At 43.9% G+C, this 22,355-nt stretch overlaps 3 protein-coding genes across 23 annotated transcripts in view; 1 reads left to right on the forward strand and 2 right to left on the reverse strand.

Moving 5' to 3' along the window:
• Nucleotides 1-480: 480 nt before the first annotated feature.
• Nucleotides 481-16,389, reverse strand: trmt61a (tRNA methyltransferase 61A). The gene is made up of 4 exons (XM_084381808.1): nucleotides 15,077-16,389; nucleotides 13,159-13,499; nucleotides 7,006-7,272; nucleotides 481-1,217 (listed from the first exon to the last, which is right to left on the reverse strand). The coding sequence occupies exons 1-4, from the start codon at nucleotides 15,334-15,336 to the stop codon at nucleotides 901-903; spliced, it is 1,185 nt and encodes a 394-aa protein (XP_084237934.1). The 5' UTR covers nucleotides 15,337-16,389; the 3' UTR covers nucleotides 481-900.
• On the forward strand, nucleotides 14,430-19,807 carry ckba (creatine kinase, brain a). Of its 2 annotated transcripts, none has more exons than XM_084381809.1 (8): nucleotides 14,430-14,543; nucleotides 17,581-17,768; nucleotides 17,884-18,038; nucleotides 18,116-18,248; nucleotides 18,603-18,774; nucleotides 18,868-18,991; nucleotides 19,082-19,271; nucleotides 19,430-19,807. In XM_084381809.1, exons 1-8 carry the CDS (start codon nucleotides 14,521-14,523, stop codon nucleotides 19,606-19,608), a joined length of 1,164 nt encoding a protein of 387 aa, XP_084237935.1. In that variant the 5' UTR covers nucleotides 14,430-14,520; the 3' UTR covers nucleotides 19,609-19,807. The 2 variants fall into 2 exon arrangements, with proteins under 2 accessions (XP_084237935.1, XP_084237936.1); XM_084381810.1 differs by lacking the exons at nucleotides 14,430-14,543; nucleotides 17,581-17,768 and adding exons at nucleotides 16,514-16,611; nucleotides 16,983-17,184.
• A 1,159-nt stretch (nucleotides 19,808-20,966) lies between these two features.
• mark3a (MAP/microtubule affinity-regulating kinase 3a) overlaps nucleotides 20,967-22,355 on the reverse strand; it is a 49,932-nt gene continuing 48,543 nt past the window's right edge. For 15 of the 20 annotated variants that reach the window (XM_084381236.1, XM_084381250.1, XM_084381244.1 and 12 more), the window contains one exon: nucleotides 20,967-21,843. In XM_084381236.1, coding sequence (XP_084237362.1) covers nucleotides 21,498-21,843 — 346 coding nt within the window. In that variant the 3' untranslated portion in view covers nucleotides 20,967-21,497. The remainder of the gene's footprint in view (nucleotides 21,844-22,355) is intronic. The other 5 variants (XM_084381240.1, XM_084381238.1, XM_084381239.1 and 2 more) reach the window with 2 other exon arrangements.

The following is a 22,355-nucleotide window of genomic DNA, read 5'->3' on the forward strand; positions in this document are numbered from 1 at the left end:
TGCATATAAGTGTACTTAAGTGACCAGGCACTTTGCAGATTGCACGCCGCATCGGAGCCAAAGTAGCTCAATTTTGTTTTGTCCGGTCGGATATCCTGCCACGCCAACAATCAGTCAACAAATCAAAAGATCAGCAGTCAGCATTTAAAACTTACATCACGAAAAAATAACGTGAGAGAGTTCGAGACGCTTCACGAAGCAGGAGAGGAAGGATGAACTGATGCAGGACGAGCAAAAAGGTCTCGCGACGAGAGGAGTGAAACCTGAAAGCGTGTTTCTTCTTCTTGGGAAAATCGGGAGTGTTGGCAGGTATGGATCCACCGATGACGATAAAGGCTAGCAAGCAAAACTTAAACAAACAGTAATGTGCTCCTTCTGTTGATCGATCTGGTTGGTGATCAATGTCTTGCTCAAGGGCACTTTAACAGCTCATAAGACTTTGTTGTCTTTGTCTTTTCATCAACAAGAAGAAAAACGAGGATCGTTTCACACATTTATTGTATTTATCTGAATACAAAAGTGCAAAAAAAAGGGGACAAAATAAAATATTTCTTCCCCCAAACAAACAAAAACGTTTAATAAAAGTGATTTTTTATAAAAGGGGAGGCATCTTATCAGTTATAAATCCTATTATTCTCAATTGAAATCACCATTCACTTGATTTTCACTCTTGCTTGATGCAAGCAACAAACCGGTGCCAAGTGACAGGAGCTCAAAATTATGTAACACAAGGCTGTAAATCCTCTTGGCGCTGCAGTGCCAACCGGGACCTGGAGGAACCTGGTACCCCCGCTGGATTATCACAGTCTTATTAATGTACACGGAGAACACACCGCAGCGGGGAAACAGATTATAAACCACATCCTGTTAACTGCTGGCGAAAATAAAGAACTGTGAGCTTTAGGTTCTCGGTTTGGTGGCGAAGGTGAGGTACCCTGTGTGGCCTGGGATTTCTCTGGGCGGGGTGGTGGTCTTCAGGCTGACGGAGGTCTGGACCGGAGCAGCAGAGGCGGGAGGTGTTTTCTCTGCGGCGTCGGGCTCCGTCTGAGCGGAGGACTCCGGGCCGAAGTCTGGGAGCGACAGGGAGACGGTTCTCACGTCGTGGACTCTCAGCAGGACCTCCACGGTGTTGATCTCCTCGAAGCCCTGATTCGCCAGAGCCTCGCACGTCCTCTGAACCTGCTCGATGCACGGAGAGAACGAGCAAACCCGACCTCCTGGAGACAAAGAGAGACAGAGAACAGATGTTGAACAGTTGGTCATCCTGTCCACCACATATCTCAACAACTTTAGATTTGAATGGTCCTCTGACTTTTCCTCTAGCGCCACTAACAGCTCAAAGTTTGATTTATCCAGTGAAAGTGCTCCACAGACACTCGAGGTTCCCACATGATGTATCCTAAAGACAAATGTTCTCAGGTTAAATCTTACAGGCTGCGGTGATCCTCTCACTTGTCCCCTGACGCCAACATGACATTATCCTGACTGCCCTTGGTTTTCAACCAAATGTAAAGAAAGTTAATCGAGATATCTGAACATGTTGTGCTCTGTGAGTCACCAAATCAGTCTTTTCCAGGAAGTTTTCCTTGTTTTGTCAAAATTTCCATGACCCTGTGAGGAGCAACTTCTTTTTCCAGCTAATGCTAACAAGCTAGCAGATGTTTGGCAAACTGCTTGCAGAAGAAATTCTTTAAGCTTTAGTACATTTATCATCTACAATCACAATATTTTTCTGATAAATCTATTAATCATTTAGTATATAAAATGTCTATGATGACCCCTCATGTTGCTTCTTTTGTCCAACCAACAGTCCAAAACCCAAAGACTCTTAATTTTCTGTCATAAATGACAAAAAAAAGCAGCAAAAACTCACATTTAAGAAGCTGGAACCTGCAAATATTTGACGTTTTTGCTTGAGAAAAGACTGAAATGATGATAATTAATTATCAAAATTAGTTGGCAACTGATTTTTTTGATCCGCTAATCAGTTAATCTACTAATCATTGCAGCTCTACTGAATATACCCTTAAAATAGAGATTATTTTAATGTTTCCGTCTTAAATATTCTGCTATTGTCAGACGAAAAAAAAGTACGAATCCAATCACGTTGCAATCTTTTGCAAACTAATCAGGCACAGTTAACGTGTCCTATTTTTGTCATCTTTCATGTGAAGAAGTCCAAACAAGCTGAACTGGTACAGCGGCCAACAACATGAGGAAGTTATATTGGATTACGTCGGATGTCAGGCTTTCTGGTGAATTGATGATGACAGAGAAGCTGCGATTGCCTGAAGGAGTTGGAGTTGGCTGATGATGGAGATAGTTGGAGAGGAGAAACATGAATAAACGGACCCAAACCTGCCACATTCACCCTTCAATCTTTATCAATCAGAAGCAATAACTTGGTCGTCTGAGTGCATCTAGAACCTGACCCATAATTAGGGATAGATATAGTCACCAACAGCTGTAATTTACTCCTAATGAGTCTCCTAAAGATCCAGATTAGACGACTCCTGATCCACTTAACCTCGTTCTCTGCAGGCCGACACACGGGGAGAAGTGGGAACAGAAGAAGTGAGTGTTTGTGAGATTAAACAGACGTTTTATGAATCAGGATACTCAGAAAGATTGCACAATGTACCATCGTTTCACGGTTATTACGGCCAGGAAACACATGATAGCGCTTTTGGGCAAATCAAATCTTCTACAGAGCGCCAGACGAGTCAGAGAGGAGAGCAGAGGGTGTTTTTATTGTTTTCTCTGTGTGCAGTCAGTTAAAAAAACAACCACGGACGAAGATAAATAATCTAAACCAGGTTTATGAACTTAATATGGACTCTGGAGAAATGTAAACTCACCCGAGGGAAGCCTGTGAGACTACTACTACTATTAATAATCTGTTTTTCTCACACCTAAATGCTCTTTGAAAGCAGATTTCTTTCCTAAACAAAGCCGGCCTGTGACCTGTGAGGCTCCAGGCTGGAGTTTGTGGATCATCAGGGGATGAGCCGGCGCTCTAATGAAACGGAGATCACCTACCAGCACCGGCCTCTCGTCTCTAAATGAAACCCCGCGGTGATCGCAGCGGGAGGCCGGAGCACCGAGCCAAGAAAACTTTCACCGGCTGACCTGAACAGGGAAGAATGTGACTCTGAGCGGGACAGCTGGGACGGGCGGGGTCAGGGTTAACGAAACAAACTCAGGCTCTGCAGGTTTTATACTGTAAAATCCAAAATGGTGATAAATAACTGAAAGAGTAGCATCTTGACTTCCTCTCAGACTGTGACATCAGATGAATTATCTGACAATCTGCCCTCGCTCGACACCTCCTGTCAGCTGACTTCATTTACACCTCGTATAAAAAAAAAAAGGATCTGTATCTGGATATATTACTCAGATATATCTGATCGGATCTTATCTTCTCTTTATCCGCACTGAGATCGGATCTCTGTCCTCTCTGCACCAGACTCCCTTTAAAAAATCTGCTTTTTAAGTCGTTGAGTCAGGGGAAGCTTTATAAACTCGGTGAAACGATGTCTACGACAAAACTGACACTTAACGGCAGGTGTCCGGGCCAAAACCAAACATGAGATGCAAACTGATGAACAAGGATCCCAACCTGCCGTTCTCAACTAAAATTCTTACACGGATGGATGTTTTTTTTTCCGCTAGAAACATCTGGTGGGACGATTTGAAGTTATTTCTTTCTTTGTATAAAAAACACTGTTAGATTGTCCTGGTTTGTTGCAGAACCGGCGTCACAGGCTTCACTGCGGCCGGATTATTATAATGTTTGCAATCAAGCTACCGAATACTGTCATTCAGTTTCTCTGTAGTTTCAATTTAGTCTAGTTTTTTACTATAATTTCCACCTGCTCTGCACTTACAACATCTATAACAGCATGCACATGATTTTAAACACATTCATTATATGTTAAGGTGCCCTTCAGACTGTAAAGAGAAGTCCCACTTTGTATTCCTGTCACACGCAGCAGCAGACTCCATCCCTCTTTTCTCCTCTACCTTCCACTCGGCACAGTTTGTTTTTCGTTTCACCCACTGAGCATCAGAGGGTCACAGGACACATCTGTGTTGCAATCTGCCCCCGTTTTAATCTTACTCGCTTAATCTGCTGCAGCGGCGATGGCGTGGGACTCGAACTTTTAAATCTGAAGTCATCGGCATTGTAAAGTTAAAGGAACGGGTCTGCAGAGGGCAGCCTTGTTGAAGACTCCGATAAACATTACTGGGGACTTTTCGGGGATGTTTCAGATAGCAGTCGTTCCTTCGGCTAACAGGACCGTTGTTCTCCCTCGAGACGGCCATAAACACAACTCAATGGTCTCCTAGCAACCAGGACGAGCACGCAGGGAGAGGTCGAGTTGATGATTATACAAGGGCGTCTCAAACGGTTATTAATAGCCCTCGAATGTCAACCGTATGTCCACATCTAGGATCTATACATGCGTGAAACTATGATTCCTTATCAGGTTCTTGAGTGTGTGTGTTCGCGGGGCGGGTTTGCCTCACGGTTGCATAATAAGAGTGTTTGAGCGAGCGGGGAGGGAGGGTCAGGATTCATGGTGCTACTAAAGAAAAGGCCGGGCCGAGGGCCAGAACGTTAGAAGAATTACAACTCTGAGGGAAGAAAAAAAAAAGGAGAAATATTTCACTGCCCCGTCGAAACGCTGCAGTGAAACAGCTCGCAGCAACTTTATGTCGAGCCTGAGAAAAGATCTGGAGTCCGTCTGTGCAGAAACAGGAACCACAAGCTGATGTCGCTAACACTTTAACATGAAAACTAGCTTCCTATCATGTGTCACACGACTCCTCAGACCTTCCCCAGGTTACATTTCATTCACTTTTTCTATCTTTTACTCTTTTGCTGAAGCGTTTTCCCGAGCAGAGGTGCTCAGCTCGGCACCGGCTCTCTGGAGAAAACATCCCGTCTGAGCAGTGGGAAGTAAATCAAGCCTGTCCTTATGGAGCCACATTCACCAGCTCTCTCCCTGCAGCATAACCCTGTATGGTCATGGGACTGCTCCTACAATGGCTGCACTCTATTTATCAGTATCTGTATGTGTGTGTGTGTGTGTGTGTGTGTGTGTGTGTGTGTGTGTGTGTGTGTGTGTGTGCATAAGAGGGTCAACAGCTAATGAAAGGAATATGCAGCAGTGGCACCATAAAAGGGATTCAGAGAGGAGGAGAGGGAGCAGCATTCCTCTTCATATTGGGGCTTACTTTATAAAATCATGCTGCATTTATGAGCCTAAGGAAAACGAGCGTGTACTCAAACCTTCATGCTCATAAAACACTGATCCTGTGTATATTAAAGATGTGGCATCGCTGCGGGAGAAGTTGATTTGAGTACAAAGATTAAGCCCGTTGTGGGTCTTTCAGTAGCTGCGACACAAAGTTTTGAGGGTTTACCTTCTATAAACACGCTCCAGTTAACTCCGACCATTTTCACGATTAATCGATTAGTTGTTTGGTCGATAAAACGTCAGAAAATGGTGAGAAATGTTGATGACATCCTCATGGGTCTAAAGATAGTCAGTTTACTGTCACAGAGGAAAGAAGACAGAAAATATTTGCATTTGAAGCTGCGAAGAAGCTGGAATCATAATTTTATCTCTTTCTCCTTAAATAATGACTCGAACATTATTAAATCGATCATAAAAATAGTCGCAGCTCTTATATTTTGCATGTTTTGCACTGACCACTCTCTGTACAGCTCCAACGTCATCAGCTTTTCTCATTTTATGTCAATATGTTCTCCATATTTTTGTTGTAAATATCTTTTTTTTTTGTGATTCTTGACTTTTTTTTAAGAACAGAAGAGGCAAAGACTTGTAAAAGATGATCTGAACGTGCAAACAGTCGCTCACATATCTGCAAACACCTGAAAGCACGGATACAAACGACTTCTTTAATCAGATCAGATGTCTTAACAATCGATTATTGGTTAATCATTAATCATTTATTAAATACGTTGGATGTTTTTCAGAAAGCCGCTTTAACAACCTGCAGGTTCTGTGTTCGACACAATAGGAGTTAAAAGAGCAGATAAAGTCGCATCTGTCGCATTTCAACTGGCCCAACAATTAATATTGAGGCTTAAATGTAATAAAATCAGCTGTTCAGGATGTCTTGTTGTATTTTCTTTATTTCCTCGTACCAGGATTTTGTGTTTTATTTTGATATATTTGATAAGAAAGGGTTTGAAATTCGTTGAAAGATACATTTTGATGGATTTTTTCCATGTTTCTGATTGTCGGTCAATACAGTTTCAATCGTTAAATTCTTGATGCCTATAAATCAGTTAATGATTAATCATTAACAACCCTATTTGAAAGACTCATGAGAAAGAATACGTTGCTATGTGCTCCATCTGTGTGATTTAAATATTGACTTTACTTCCAAACACTGACCACCTGAGCGGGTTGACAACCTGCCCGGACACGCTGCTGCTCCCTTTTCTGCCTCAACGGCTCAGTTTATTCTGTGACCAGGAACAAACACACACACACACACACACTCACACACACAGTCACACACACACACACACGGAAGGGCAAAGTTAATGAGTGCTGCGTTGGCGAGGATCGATGGTCGCTCAGGGAGTGCAGGGCGAGGCGAGGCGACGCGGCCGGAGGGGAAATACATTTCAGTGGCTGGTATTTTAAAATGAGCTCAGTCACAGTCATGTTGCTGCTGAGCCAGGACGAGTCACGAAGGAGTCAGCGTCAAGTGATGCTGGATGTTCCTCTAAAGCCACATATACACATACATGTTTACATACAGGCAAATATTTTAGTAGTATTCACTCGACAGGACGCTCTCTGACGCTGGTGTTATGTTTAATATACGAAATAAGATCACAATTTTGGATTTTTGTCGTTTGCAGCCATGTGAATTATGTAATCGGGGAGTTCTTACTTCACTATAGGGTAACCTCTCACTGACTGAGGCTATCACTGAAGTAAGAGGTCTCTCGTGTCCTACCTTGTCTCTTCATGGCGGTCTTGGCGTGTCTCACGGCCTCCCAGGGGCTGGGGATGTCCAGGAAGACGGCGTCCGCCACCCCGCTCACTCCGAACCCGTCCTGGCACACGTCCTGGTTCCTGACGGTGACCAGGTGATCCACGCGGTGCTCCTTGAACTCCTCCGCCACCTTCTCCGCCCGCTGCTGGTGGAACTCCACCGTGTGGAGGTGACCCGTGGGGGCGATGGTGCGCAGGATGGCGTGGGAGAGCGAGCCGCTGCCCGTCCCTACAACACAGACAACACGAATGAAGCTTTTTATTAGTTTTATGTAGTTTTTGCTGCTGTGCGTCTGTGGCAATGTTGTTTTTGTTTCCAAGAAGGTATACAAGCTTTCCCAAAAGCAAACGATGCTCCAGAGCGGTGCTGACGAAAGCTGCCAAGACAGCGAATTTTGCAAAACACCTGCAGGGCTGACACGCCGACACTGTAGTAATAACAGCTATCAGGCCTGAGGAATCTCAGATAGGAGGGTTTCAGTTTCAGACTTTGACTATGGTCAGAGGTGAATTTACATAGACGTTCTTTACACACAGTACAAAAGTATATTTGTCTTTTAATAAAAACTGGGGTCAGGGTCCCCAGTTTGGGAATCCGTGATGGCATTCACAATTTTTCAAGTCTGTCTTCAAACAATGCCATGAGAGACGAAGCGGCAGCGACACATTGATGATTTCGGGATCTTTTTTGGACGTCAGTTCACGCGACATTGCACTTTGGGGTCTTCAAACCAGATAAAGAAAAAGGTCAAATCGTCCTCAGCAGTTGTTTGTCCGAGTACAATGTGTACATGAAGACATTTAAGCTGAGAAAACCCTCACATGTACATGTTGTTGTGTCTGAAATGACGTTTAGAGCTTCCCTCTGCCCTGATGTAGTCTAAACAAAAGAGCTCACAGCTGTTACTACAGTACAACACACACCCACATCTTCACACTGCTTCTCTCTCCACTCGGCCTGATAAGTGGATGCTACATTTCTGAGTGGGCCCTCTCGGCCCTGCAGCACTCTGGCTGGTCCTTAATGCCCGCTAATGTGCAGTTAGCAAAGAGAGGGATGTGAGTGTGTGATTTTTACGGCAACAGAAATAACTCCGGTCATGTGACTTGCTGTTAAGGTGGGGGAACCGAGCATCGAGAGCACAGTTAGCTCCCATCCTCCGCCCCCCCCTCTTCTTCTTCTTCTCCTCCTGATATTACGTCACCGCCGCCTTTGTTAGCGTGGCGACAAAGAGAGCAATGTTTACCCCCCAGCCACACTTTGACTTGCTAAAAACCTCGCACTGCTGAGCTGAATGGTGTGTGACGGGAAACAGGAGTAAATGGGGAAACTGTGGATGAATGCAGTGAGCGTCAGGAATGAGGACACACGGATGTAAATAAGGAGATTTAAGATGGAGGAAAAAACTAAACTGGAGCAGCAGAAAGAGAGATAATAACTCTTAGATAAGCTTTATGCTTGAATTACCTCATTAGTGATAAAGACATTTTATCGTTATGGGTGAAGGACTAACTGTGCTGATTGTTCTGGATGTTCTTAGTGACCACACAGACATTTAGTGACTATATACAAATATAAACAATGCATGAAGTAATGCAATACAAAAGTCCTGAAACAAAAAATACTTTTTGTCAATAACGTGTTCAGTTCTGTGGCAGTTTTTCATTATTTTCCATCAAGGACGTTATATTTTCAGTCCCTTTTGTTTGTTTTAGCGAGCACGATTTCTCAGAAGCGAGACAGGCCATTATTTTACGCCTACAAACTTCTCTCTCGCTTTCTTTCTTTCCAAACTGAATCCAATCTTCAACAAATTAAACAATAAAACATGTGGATCGGACCCAATAAAGTTATTTATTTCTGAAATGCCATGTGCTCTCCAACCACGAGCACTTCAGGGGAATAAACCTAATGTTACGTCTCCACGTCCTGTTTATTATTTTCTTATTAAACCTGCTCAGTTTGGTAAACCCGAGACGCTCCGTTAGTGTTTGTGTGTTTCTTTCAATCGTGCCACTATCCTAACTTCTTCAGTTGAGTTACGGACATGTAAAGACTCTTTACACCCCAGCACGAGGATGGGGATGGGAGAGAGCTTCCTCAGCCTCACATTGTGATATTCAGGCTGTGGCAGATCGATCTCCATCTGTAACGTACAGTTTACTGGTGAGAGGAAATGGCTGTGCGGCTCCAGCAGCGTTCTGTCTGAGTGATGCTGAACCCAGAGCCGTAATGCTGTCTGAACTCGAGCCGCATAAACACACGATCAATCAGCACAGAACCGACTCTGGACCTCAGGCTTCGTGCCAGGGTGCTGCTGACGCATCCAGTTTCCATCCTGGTTTATCAACAGCCAAAACCACCGGAAATACACTCGACATCGGGAGTTGGGTCTAAACTCACGTCAGAGATTTGTAAATTCAGAATGAAATGTGATGATAGAGCACAACTCTTTAACTTTTGTTCGAAAACTGGTGTTTTTATTCATCAGCAGAGGGATCTGAAACTGGAACTAGAGACTAATTATTGCGCTGAACGTGCGACAGCCAGTTCTGAAGTCAGACAACAACTACTTCCCTCTAAACCAGGACGACTTATCAACTACATGCACCCAGTATCGGTTTGATGCGAGGCAAAAACAGATGGGACGATACGAAGTGACCGTCCAATTTGACGCATTAAGAGAAGAACGAACACATTATAAAAACAGCAGTTGCCTGAAGTCATCGTGTCAGCTGTTTGCGATCGGTGTTAAACTTGCAGAATTATCATGAAAATTACAACAATGAAGCTTTTCATGCCAAGAAGTGTTGTGTGGAAACACAAGAGCACAAAAAAACGCTCCGAGCAAAGATGAAACCTTGAAACACAAAGCACAGAGAAAACTGTGATGAGCTTAAATAGTCAGGTTTTGATGCTCAGTTTGAGCTGCTGTTGAGTCATCTGTGAAGCGGTGTGTCAAAGAGAAAATTAAGGTACTACTGCTTTCTGGTTCACGATATAAAGAAGTGGTATCCGACCGTGTGTGCTTCTGGGTTTCATAGAGAGGAAATAAACCTTTGTTTGACCCTTAGACACGAGTCGGATAGAGGATTCGGAGCTGGTGGCTGATATAACGCAAATGATGATGAAACTGCCCTTTAATGAGAGCTTTGCTTTGATGCAAATGGTCAAGACGACCCGTGACTCACATCTAGTTTGTAATCTGCTCTCAGAACAAGACGTCAAGTCAGTGGGCAGCTACTGTACGAGAGGAAGATGTGATACAAGAGGATGAAATGTGGTGGGGGAGGGGACTGGCTGTCCCGGACTGTAGGTCAGCCCTGCTCTCTGCTCTCTGTTTACTATCAGATCAGATTCAACATGGTCGGTTGTCTGGATGAGAAGGAGAGCGAGGAAAGAGGTCAAGGAACTCATTTTCCCAGCAGGCAATTTTAGAAAGTGAAAGCGCAAAAGTAATCATTAACCCACTTCTGTGTCTGTGGACTGAGTAAAACTACCAACCCCTGAATGCTGCTGTGAATCAGCCTGAAGGCCAAATGTAGGTCGTTTCTTCTGGCAGAGCTTGAGAGCGACCGTTTGCTGCTACTGAGTAAGGTCTGTACACTGGGGACGACGACTCTCTGAAGTGTGTTCTTACATTTTTTGGAGGCATTTGTTCATCAGAAGTCATGCAGATATGTCGGGTTGTAGTGCGTCTCTCCATGCATCTCTGGCACCACAGCAAGATTCAGTGACGTACTGACCTTTCCTTCGTTTCTAGGTTCCTTGACTGTCATCTGGAACTGAACCCTAGAAACAAACTAGAACATGCACGTCTGTAACACCTGCGCCCCCCTGGCTGGTTGACATTTCGCACAGCCTCACTCTTATGGCTCAAAGGCCCTTGAATTACAGAGTATCTGCCGAGTATTTGCCGAGTATGCTGGCACTGGAACCTGCTCGATGTGGAGCTCTGATACAGGTGTAAAAAAAAAACACAACATACAGTTAATAGTTAGCTTCAAACAGCCAGAACAATCTACCTCCAAGGTGACTCCTCTGCACGACCGCATGCTCCTTCAGCAGACTTGGCATGTAGGTCGAGTGAAACAAAATTATCACCTCTAATCGCTGCATGTTCACACAGCTCGCTCACAAAACGTCTCTCCTCCGCGGGACAGCACACGCCGTTTAAAGGCTATCATGCAGAACGTTATGAGCCACCACTGTGTCGTACAAGCGCTGCTTAGCACCTCAACGACACTCATGTGCTGTTGTGTGCAGCTAATAAAAAGCTGCATTCACTAAGTAATTTAATAAGCCAGCATTTTATCTGCTGTTCTGACCATTATTTGAATGTGATAAGACGTCCAGAGAGAGGGGTTTTAATCTGATGCGTGTTCGTGGATGCAGAGTGTTAAATATGCATTAAACGGGCCAGTGTAACGTGATGCCAATGCAGATAGCGCAGCCCTCCATACTGCTGGTGTGTGTGCTGACTAAACAGATTTCCTACAGCACTCATTCATCACCCTGCAGACCCCTCCAATCTCAACATGCACTCACACACACATACACACAATTCCTCTAAAAACAATCAATAAAGTGACATGCGCAGGGGCTGGCAGCAGTAAAGCATGATGAAGCACTGCAGCACACACACGTATTAACATCCTCTCCCATCCCCCTCCTCGCCGCCCTACAACTGGAAGAAACCGCACCGAAAACACACACCGACACACACTCTGGAGCGAGGGCAATTAAACAAATGGAGGGTGGAGCTGAAGACGAGGCAGAAGGAAATATCAGACGGACACACTGGATTACATAATTGACTTTGACACATCTGTCGCCGTCCCACGATGCTCAGTATCAACAGCTGAGGCTCTCAGACTGAAAGGTGTGAACAAGAAGACTAAAATCAGCTGCAGTGGTGAAGACGTGAAGCTTTGATAAATAATAAAATGAAGGCAGCAAGAGAGTAAAACATCCCATCCCCCCCATGAGAGACCTTGTGAACATAAAACTGGATTTATGATTGATGCAATGGTTTCATAGCAGTTTCACCTCATAGATACACAGAAGGAGAAGATTGGTGCGGCCTTCATACTCTTGCTTAAGGCTGTCTTGTTTTCAGACACAAACAAACTAGCCGTGACTGTTGCATCGCCTCATTTCACCCGTTTCTCGGCCAAAAAGTTGACTTGAAGACACCGTGAAGACCACAGGAGGAAATAACTCTACATACTGGTGGTACAGAGCGGTGGCATGGCAGTAGTTTGTATTTGCCACATGAAAAAATAAACCAGACCACTCTGGACTGTGGATATACAAACCGTTGTCATCATATAGCAGCATTTCAGATAATATAGCCACTTTTAATCGAGAACATGTCTGATTAAAACGTTGTCACTGCACCAAGGGGGAGAAACTGCACCAAATGGATACTGCAGTGACAGGCTCAAGGGGCTTGAACAGCCAATCAGAGTGATTTCTCTCACAGACGGGCTCCAACACCGATTCTACTTCATCAGACCGCCAGACAAGCACTGACATAGGCCGACCAAAGCCAAAGGTGAGGGATACGCTGCAAAAACTAGGACCACAGATGCTCACCGATGGCCCGACCATAGCTCGGCCTTTAAACGATATTCACCAGCAGGAAAACAAAGATGTTCAACCTTCAAGCTCCAACATTTTTGTATAATACAATATTTGATATTTTCTTTTGCTATGCCATTTTCCATTTGTGACTTGGTCCATCGTTCCAGCATAATATTTATTAACATAAAGTCTCACAGGAACTTCCAGGATGTGATGACTATTAAGATGCCAAGATGAGGATGTTTGAATGCATGAGAGACGAATTTTGAATTACATTCCTGGCAGTCACAGTGAACTATTTTGGGATAATCTCTTGCTAAACATGTTAAATTAATGTCAGCAACAAGGCTAATAGCTGTAGCTTCCCTGCTTGCTGAAATCCATTCCTTATACAGACGATTCTGTGCCAGCAACAAAATTCTCAAATGCAATTCCCGGTGATGAACGCTTTAAAAAGAATAATTCGATAAAGTTGTGTGTTTTAACCACTGACATTAGTTTATGTGAACCATCTGAAGTAACCCTCACCTGACTCGCAGACGATGGATCCTGGCTTCAGCTCCAGCATCATGGTGATGGTGGCGATGTCGGTGGTGTAGAGGATCTGTGTGCGGTGCGGCAGGCTGACCGTCCACAGCTCGGGCGTGGGGTGGAGCACGTGGACCCACCCGCCTTTGCTGCAGGTGACCTTCGAGCCGTAACGCTGACCGATCAGGTCCGTGGAATGGCGAATGACTCCGTAGCGCGTCTGTGTTTGGGCGCCCTGCTGCACCTTGACCGGCATCAAGGAGTCGTGGCCCAGGTAGACGATGGCGACGTCCCCGTCCTGGATGAAGTCCGAGTACTCCACAAAACTCATGATGAGCTCTCTGTGACAAGGAGGTGAGACGTTAACTCACGAGTCAACACAGAAAAATCTTCAGCAACAAATCATATTCTTAAAATAGACATGCACAATCTTCTCCACATTATTCTGAAGGTCTCAGATACTTGTTTTGCACATGACATCCAACTTGATGCCCGAGAGCCAAATACAGAAGCCTTACATCATGGTAAGGCCGTGCTTTATACTGTCAAAGCACAGAGTTTTGTTCTTCATACAACTAACGCTGTAGTCTAACAGCTGTCATGATCATGGACGCTCTCAAGTCGTATACATGAGAATCTCTCCTACCTCTACCACAGATTATGAGCTCGACTTCTGGCGTGTCCTGTCACTACTACTTACTTTCTCAGTTACTGTTTAGCTAACGCTTCCATAGCTTTGAAAGTGCTGCTGGTGCGCCAGTAGTTTTTATTCTTTATAACTTACGGTGTTACCTACCCTGGTTACACGATATGACATTAATGACATTATTATGCTAGTAGCGGCCACTTTAGCCTTTAGCCTCCTTCCACGAGGAGGCATTTTCTTAGATTTTGTGCAGCTCTTTCTTTCTCACATATGCAGCGGTACTCCACAAGAACGGTGAACACAGACTGGTGTGTAAAATCAGTGGAGCTCCCCTTTAACTGTGCATAACATGCATATATGCACCCACATCCCAACATCCCTAACTAATTTTGATTAGTGTATTATTGTGGACATTAAGGGCCAGTTGCCATGATATCAAATAAGTGCATTTTACACGATTAAATTATTAAATAGATGCTTATTTGTCAGATAGTGGAGTAATTTAGATGAAGCTTCACAGTCAGTGTTCATGATGGATCTGGACCAGGATGCTGGGGAGCCTCGCTGCCATGGTTACCAGCTCTGCCATGGCTACCAGCTCTGCCACAGGTTGTCACGCGCAGAAACAGTTATTTCAGTTACAGTAGATTGAGACAGAAAACGGCGGATTTTATTTGCTTCTTCACGAAAGAAAGAAAGAAAAAAGGACGAAAAACATGTCGGACAACGTTAAGAATATGTGAGTGACATGAATTAATCGTATCTTTAATTAGCTTGCGTTACATTTTTGATGTTTGTTGGAGTAATTTGATTTTGTGTCCCCTTCAAACTTTTTTCTTTTATCGTGATTGGGATTACTTGTGGGTTAGCTTGCCAGCTTAATTTAAATGCGGTTGCGGGATAAATTCAGCCTCAGATTAAAGTAAAGGGTGGAGAAACAGATGTCCACACAACACCTGAAGTTTTCTGTAACGTAGCTAACTTAGCCATGATATCATCCCAACTGACAGAAACGTTAGCTGTTAGCGAAGACTGCTAGGTAGCCACCTTAGCTAACTTTGAGTACTTACTCAATTGTACACCAGTTTCTAACCTCACACATACATAAAGGTCACAGTGTAAATCGTCTGTGAGCCCAGTTTGCTAACAACTGCAACTGAACTTTGTGTTTGGACCGCTGCTTTCACTTGCTAACTAGCTAACATGCTAACGTTAGCCACCATAACCGTTACGCTTCGAACGCACAAGAACCGTTGACGACGCTCGACCTACCTTCTCTTAAAATGGCGTCCGCTGGTTTCGCGATCAAAACGAACAAAAAAAACCGGTCCGTGAGCCACAAATTCTGCTTTTAATGGCGTAGAAAGTGCAGGTGGACAGCACTGACAGTACTCATTCATTCCCCACACATGTGGTCTTGTTTTCACAGGAAGTTGAGTAGAGGCGAGCGGATGTTGAGCCGCTTCACGGATTAGTAAACGTCCTCCGCCTTCAAAGTCGATCCAGAGAGGCGCTCCAGATGATTTATACATCTGATGAATCCGCTTTTCAACCCAACACACCGCAAATCTTAATGTTCACGGATGGAGGTCCTTACATATGAGATTTCTATAGATTTACACCATGTTTAAATTGTAAAAAAAGCGACTAAAACCACAATTATTATCTCCAATAAGTTGTATAGTATGTAGTAGTATAAGTATGTAGATCCTTTGCTTGGTAAGAGAAATAATACCACACTGGAAACATACTCTATTATTTAAGTATAAATCTTCTTTATTTAAGTAAAAGTACATAAGTAGTAGTAGAAAATGTACTTAAAGCATCAAAAGTGAGAGTTGTGTTGAAAAATGGCTCCTTATGTTGCATTATCAGTTAAATACTATTACTTAGATTATATACTACTATTAGGTACTTAGGTATTTATAACCAAATTATGATATATGGAGTAAATAAACTGTTGGATTCATACAAAGGAATATAAATACAGAAGCAGAAAGGATGTTTGGTGCATTTACTGTCATATTATTACACATTTTATGAGATGATGACATGTTTTGTATGTAGGATTCTGGTCTGGCATTTTTCTTTTGTACTGATGATATGATACAGGGATTAAATAAAGAGTTGAACAGAGATCATCAAAACAGATTTTTGCACTTTCAGTCCTCCATAATGATATTTAGTTTATAACAAGCATTTTATGAGATGTTTATAAGATTTGTTTGTGCGTTTCTGGTCTGAAATGTAACTCACATCACAGTCATTGAGTTAATATCAGAGGTGCAGTTTGAGTAAAAGTACAGTACTTGCCTCCAAAATGTAGTGGAAGTATAAAGTAACAGAAAATGGAAATAATAAGCACAAGCATCTCAAAATTGTACTCAAGTGTAGTACTCGAGTAAATGTACTTCAGATTCCATCACAGATTTACACAGGGTCATTGAACGCAACTTCACAGGGTACTGGGATAACTTGTGACCGGTCTTATGAATGCATCATTTGTTGGATCGGATCACATAATTTCATTTTATCTGCAGTTTTGCACAGAAAGTTGAGTTAGTGACGAGTGTGCGGAGTCTCTGCTGCACACCGCGGACGAATCAGCGCGTCCAATTGAATGAATGGGCCTACAAATACTGACCAATGGGAGCAGAGACGGTTTCCTATAAAGCACGATCTGATCCATCAGACTGAGCGCAGATCTGCTGGGACGCTGCTGGAGGTTCGTGAGCTCCTCGGCCGGAAAAATAGGGATCTTTGTATCAACCACTGGTAGTAGTAGTCCACAAGTCCGACGACAACAGGTAGGAGGATGATTTAATTCAACGACACATTCCGACACACGACAGTGTTTTTGATTTTTAACGGTTAAATGATTTCTGGGCGGTCGGAGACAGATTCTCTCGGCCTCATGAATAAACCCGCTTTCTAACACAAAGACTCATGTCAAATGCTGTGGTAGATTAATAAAATGATATAAAACATAACGATGCATGTTCGATGGATTTCTGCACCTGTCGAAACGCATCCAGGACACTTTGTCCACTGCGGGATATTTATGATCTGAGCTAAAATACTCCATCCACATTAATGTCGCTGTAAGCCGCCTCTCAACACTCTTTGTTCGGTTAATCTGGCAGCTTTTCACCGTCTCTTCCCTCCATCCTCCGCCCAGGGATCAGCCATGCCTTTCGGTGCCACGCACAACCAGACCAAGATGAAGTACTCTTCGGAGCAGGAGTACCCGGACCTCAGCAAACACAACAATCATATGGCCAAGATCCTGACTCCTGCTATGTACGAGAAGCTGAGGAGCAAAGAGACACCCAGTGGATTTACTCTGGATGATGTCATTCAGACCGGGGTTGATAACCCAGGTAAAAACACAAGCGGCTTTTCGGCCAAACTGCCATCTGTTCTGCCTCATCGACCGCGTTTAATGGCCGCAGCGGCGCTCAGCGCTCCGACAGGAGCACTAACAGCGTTTTACACTGTGACCTTGCCGAAGGGATAAACTATGACCAATATGTAGAGACATATGCAGAGCCCAGTCAGACTGGGCCTCCATTATCACAGTAATATCACACCGCCTTAAAGCAAATGGTAAAGATTAGTGTTACATAATGTGTGCAGAGCAGCAGCTGATAATCCGCTGCTGCCTTCACTGCCGCACTCATTCCTCATGTTTAAACCTCAGAGGAGTTATGTGATTGTCCCTGAGGTGTGTCCGCTCAGGTGACCCTGCTCACCCTGTAGACTGTATTTCTGTTCAGTTCTGAGAGTATGGCCCAGCTGACCCTGAGGGGCCTGTCACCAGAGGAAGATTTCCCTGATGTCAGTCAGCACAACAACCACATGGCCAAGTTCTTAACCCTGGACATGTACATGAAGCTGAGAGAGCGGACTACACCCAGCGGCTTCACCATAGATGGTGTCATACAGACAGGGGTTGATAATCCTGGTACAGTCACACAGTCCATCCTGAGACCTGATGACACTCAGCACATTGAAGTCAGGATGTTAGATTGTCTGTCCTCTGTCTTGTCTCCTCTGTGACCCTGTGACTCTGTGTACAGGCCACCCCTTCATCATGACTGTGGGCTGCGTCGCCGGAGACGAGGAGACATACGAGGTCTTCAAGGAACTGCTGGACCCCGTCATCGAGGACAGACATGGAGGATACAAACCCTCCGACAAGCACAAGACCGACCTCAACTCCTCCAACCTGAAGGTACGCAACCTTCTGTCAGGTAACATGGCAGATGGTTACACCTGAGCAGACACTAACAAGTGTGTGGTTCTCCTCAGGGTGGAGACGACCTGGACCCCAACTACGTCCTGAGCTCCCGCGTCCGAACAGGCCGCAGCGTCCGCGGCTTCTGCCTGCCACCTCACTGCAGCCGAGGAGAGAGACGTGCAGTGGAGACCCTCTCCATTGAAGGTAAAGATGCCACTTCAGTTATTGTTGAGCAGGTGGTTTGAGTCAGTCATGCTGAGTCACTTACTGTACTGATGACTGCTCAATGGCTCTGTAAACGGCATTACAATCAAAGTCTGTGGCCTGATCCACAGTGATGCTCAGTGAAGCCAGTGTGATGCTGGCTGGGCTCAGTTCTGCAGCTGTGGGCGCCCTCTAGTGGTAATACAAGAGATGACAACAGCTTATAGTGCAGTACAGTAAAGGTCAACATGACTCCGACATTGAAGAGTCCTTCACAGGATGATGATCCAACATGGCTGCCTGTGTTTCTGTTGTGTATTTTGTGTTTTTGACATTTGTCTCTGCTCCCTGCAGCTCTGGCCTCTCTGTCCGGAGACCTGAAGGGCAAATATTACGCCCTGAAGAACATGACCGACGCTGAGCAGCAGCAGCTCATCGACGACCACTTCCTGTTTGACAAGCCAGTGTCTCCTCTGCTGCTGGCCTCAGGGATGGGCCGCGACTGGCCCGACGCCAGGGGCATCTGGTGAGACCTGATCCTCGCTGCCAGTTCTCACCAAACCTTTCTGTTTTGGAGATTTAATTTAGAAGGTAACTGACTAATATTTTCTGTGTGAAGGCACAACGATAACAAGACATTCCTGGTTTGGGTGAATGAGGAGGACCACCTGCGTGTCATCTCTATGCAGAAAGGTGGAAACATGAAGGAGGTGTTCGACCGCTTCTGCACCGGACTCACCAAGGTTAGAAGAAAATGTGTTTATTGAGTTTGTCTAAATAAATCCACTTAACTTGAATGATGCATGGACCTGATTAAACTGGTTGTGTTTCAGATTGAGAGCCTGTTCAAGGACAGAGGACACGCTTTCATGTGGAACGAGCACCTGGGCTACGTCCTCACCTGCCCATCTAACCTGGGCACCGGCCTGCGCGCAGGTGTGCACGTGAAGCTGCCCAACATGAGCAAAAACGCCAAGTTTGAGGAAGTTCTCAAGAGGATGAGGCTGCAGAAACGTGGAACTGGTGCGTAAAACTTTATTTTAAATCTAATTTAACAAAAGTTTTGTATATTTTTAAAGTGTTGGTGACATAAATGCATCTCTTGACCTAAAATGTTCCATGTATGTTAATCTAGACCGATGGTGGCAAATGGAAGTTTAATAATTTCTCTTTCCCATCAGGTGGTGTGGACACGGCCGCTGTGGGCGGAGTGTTTGACATCTCCAACGCTGACAGACTGGGCTTCTCTGAGGTGGAGCTGGTGCAGATGGTGGTCGATGGAGTCAAGCTGCTGGTGGACATGGAGAAGAGGCTGGAGAAGGGCCAGTCCATCGACGAAATCATGCCCGCCCAGAAGTAAAACCGTCCTGACATCCAACAACCCTCCTGCCCTTGACCTCTTACCTCTCCCTCTCCCTCTCCCGGTACCCTCTCCTCCCCCTAAATGACTGTTCGACTCTGTCCTGGAATGCACTCTGTATTACAGTTTGAATTTGTTTATTTAAGATGAAAGTTCTTGTACGTTGAGGATGGAATAAAAAAAAAAAATGTTCTGTTAAGTTCTTTGTCATCCGAGTTATGATCGTGTTATCGTTGAATCTAATTACCCTCCTAACATTCAGCCTGACGCAACCTGCATCACTTCTGAAGAACAAGGTTATAAATGCTGGTCTTCACCTGCAGAGCCTCTGCTGCACCATGTTAACATGAGTTCACACTGACTTAGAAATCAGACTTGTTTCATTATTTCTATTAAGACTTCAGCTGGAAGACATCTGTCCACTAATCTCTACACAGGTTTACAAGATGAGACAAACATCAGTCCCTGAACGCAGCACAGGGTCGATGTCTGTCTCCTTAAAGCTCTCACACTAAAGTAGAAATTAAAATTAACTTAAAATTTCATAACATTTATGAAATGCACCATTGTGGTAGCATCAGGGGCTGAAGATGCTATTGAGCTGCATTATGGGAAATGTAGGATCCAGTTTCCACAGTAGCAGACCAAGATCTCTGCTTTCTGTTGTTCCATCTCTCGCGTTTCCCAACTTCAGGAAAGTGCAGCTAAATATCTACTTTATATTGTATGTTTATTCAAATGCAACTTAAAATAAAATACTCGAGCTTTACTCGCTTAAAGCCAAAATCAGACAATATCTGACTTAGTTTTAACCAGCTGATTTAAAAAAGTAAATTCCAGAAATAAGTTGACCAAATATCTGAGTGCAGTAGAAACACTGGGCTCTGAAACTGCTTCAATAACTCAATTCATTAATGGACTCACTTTGGCGTTGATGTATTCAGGTTACAACTGGGCTGAACTGGGTCAATGTAAAAAGGAGTGAGGACCAGAGCGGCCTGAGTGACATTTTGGGCAAAAATTAGTTAAATAAGTCAAATGAAAGCTGTTAAAGAGCTTCGTCTGCTGCATATTTTAATTCTAAAGCAACCCAGAGTTCAAATAAATAATACAAATAAAACACACTGAATTATTTGAGGCCACCAACGTATATTAAAAATGTTTTAAAATCTTTTTAAAATGCCTCATATGTTGTTTCAGTCCTTTCCTAAGACATCTGACTGAACAAATACAAAGAAACACTGGAATGAATCTCCACACAGAAACATGAAAATGGAAGCAAACTTCTTTTTTTTTGTTTTTTTTATATTTTCATCTCGACTGTGTCCGGTTACAAATGATCAGCGTGAGACGGGACGTTTCAAGTTGACAGACACTTTTAATTGAGACATGAGTGACCCTTCAAACCATGTGGGCATTTACACGGACTCCCCATCATCTCTACTCTTTTTAACGAAATACAAAAAGAAAAATAAAACAAAAAAAAACAAAACAAAAGAAAACAAAAACTGAGTATTGCAGTGAAGCCGTCTTGAAAGTAAGATACATTATTTACACTGAAAACAAAACGCTACGTAATTTTTTTCTTTTTCCAGGAGAAAAAAAAAGAAATAAATAAGACTAGAAATGTTTTTTTTTTTTTGTCCACATTCACAGCATGACAAATCATATTCAACTCGTTAATGTCGACCCCGTGTGGCCAGAATAGACTGAGATATTAGTAGGTAATTCAGTGATTATTGCCAAAAGCCTTAATCTATACATTATAATATTCAATACATACTCTGTATTTTGTTTAAAAAAAGGAGACATTTGGAAACTGCTACTTGGATGATTGTACAGCTTAAATACTTCTAGATATATATATGTATACTTTTAAACCCTTTTGTTCATAGCTTTAACTCGTTGGCAACTTTGGAAGCAATGTTTTTGAAAGCGATGGATGATCCGGATATCCGTTTGAACCTGACGCCGTTGAGGGAGAGACGGGGCAGCTTGCAAACCTCCATCTCCCACTGGACCAGGTTCTCGGCTCGCCCGTCCCCGTGGACGCAAAGAAGCAGGAAACTCTCTTGCTGTTCGTAGTCGCAGTTGTTGGCATCGAGCACCTTGCGAATCTCCCGCATGATATCACAAGGCTCCATGGAGCTGGTGGTCCTCATACTCCAAGTGAATCTGAGGGAGCGGGGTTTACTGTCTTTATTTTCCCCTTTTTGATCCCCAGGTACATGGCGACTGTCGGGAGGGAAACAAACACAGAGAGGAGTTTTAGTTTAAATCACAAGGTGGATGAAAAAAGATCCCACTTTGACTGTTTCACGGAAAGAAATGTACTTTTTTCATTCTTTGGTACATGAAGTCAGTCAAAGCGGCTGGTGGAACAGACAAACCGACCAGCGACAGTCAACAATTTAAAGGAATAATTCGACTTTTTGGGGTTTTATTCGCTTTTTTTTTTAATTGCAGAAGATCAAAATATGAAGCTGGAGCCAGCAGCCAGTTAGCTTAGTTTAGCTTAGCATAAAGACTGGAAACAGAGGGAAACAGCTAGCCTGGTAGCAATGTCGAAAGACTAAATCCTGAAATCAAAGCCTTACTTAAAGGCTAAAATACACGTTCTTCCTCTTTGCCGTCGCGCCATTAATCCACCTCGACTGTTTTGCTGTGAGATGCAGAGTTTTAAAGATGTCCGCCTTCTTTGTTACAGAAGGGAACAAGATGGCGCTCAGCACACATCATGACCCAGT

The sequence above is a fragment of the Pagrus pagrus genome, assembly GCF_965226575.1.
Source record: "Pagrus pagrus genome assembly, chromosome: 18".
NCBI lineage: Eukaryota > Metazoa > Chordata > Actinopteri > Spariformes > Sparidae > Pagrus > Pagrus pagrus.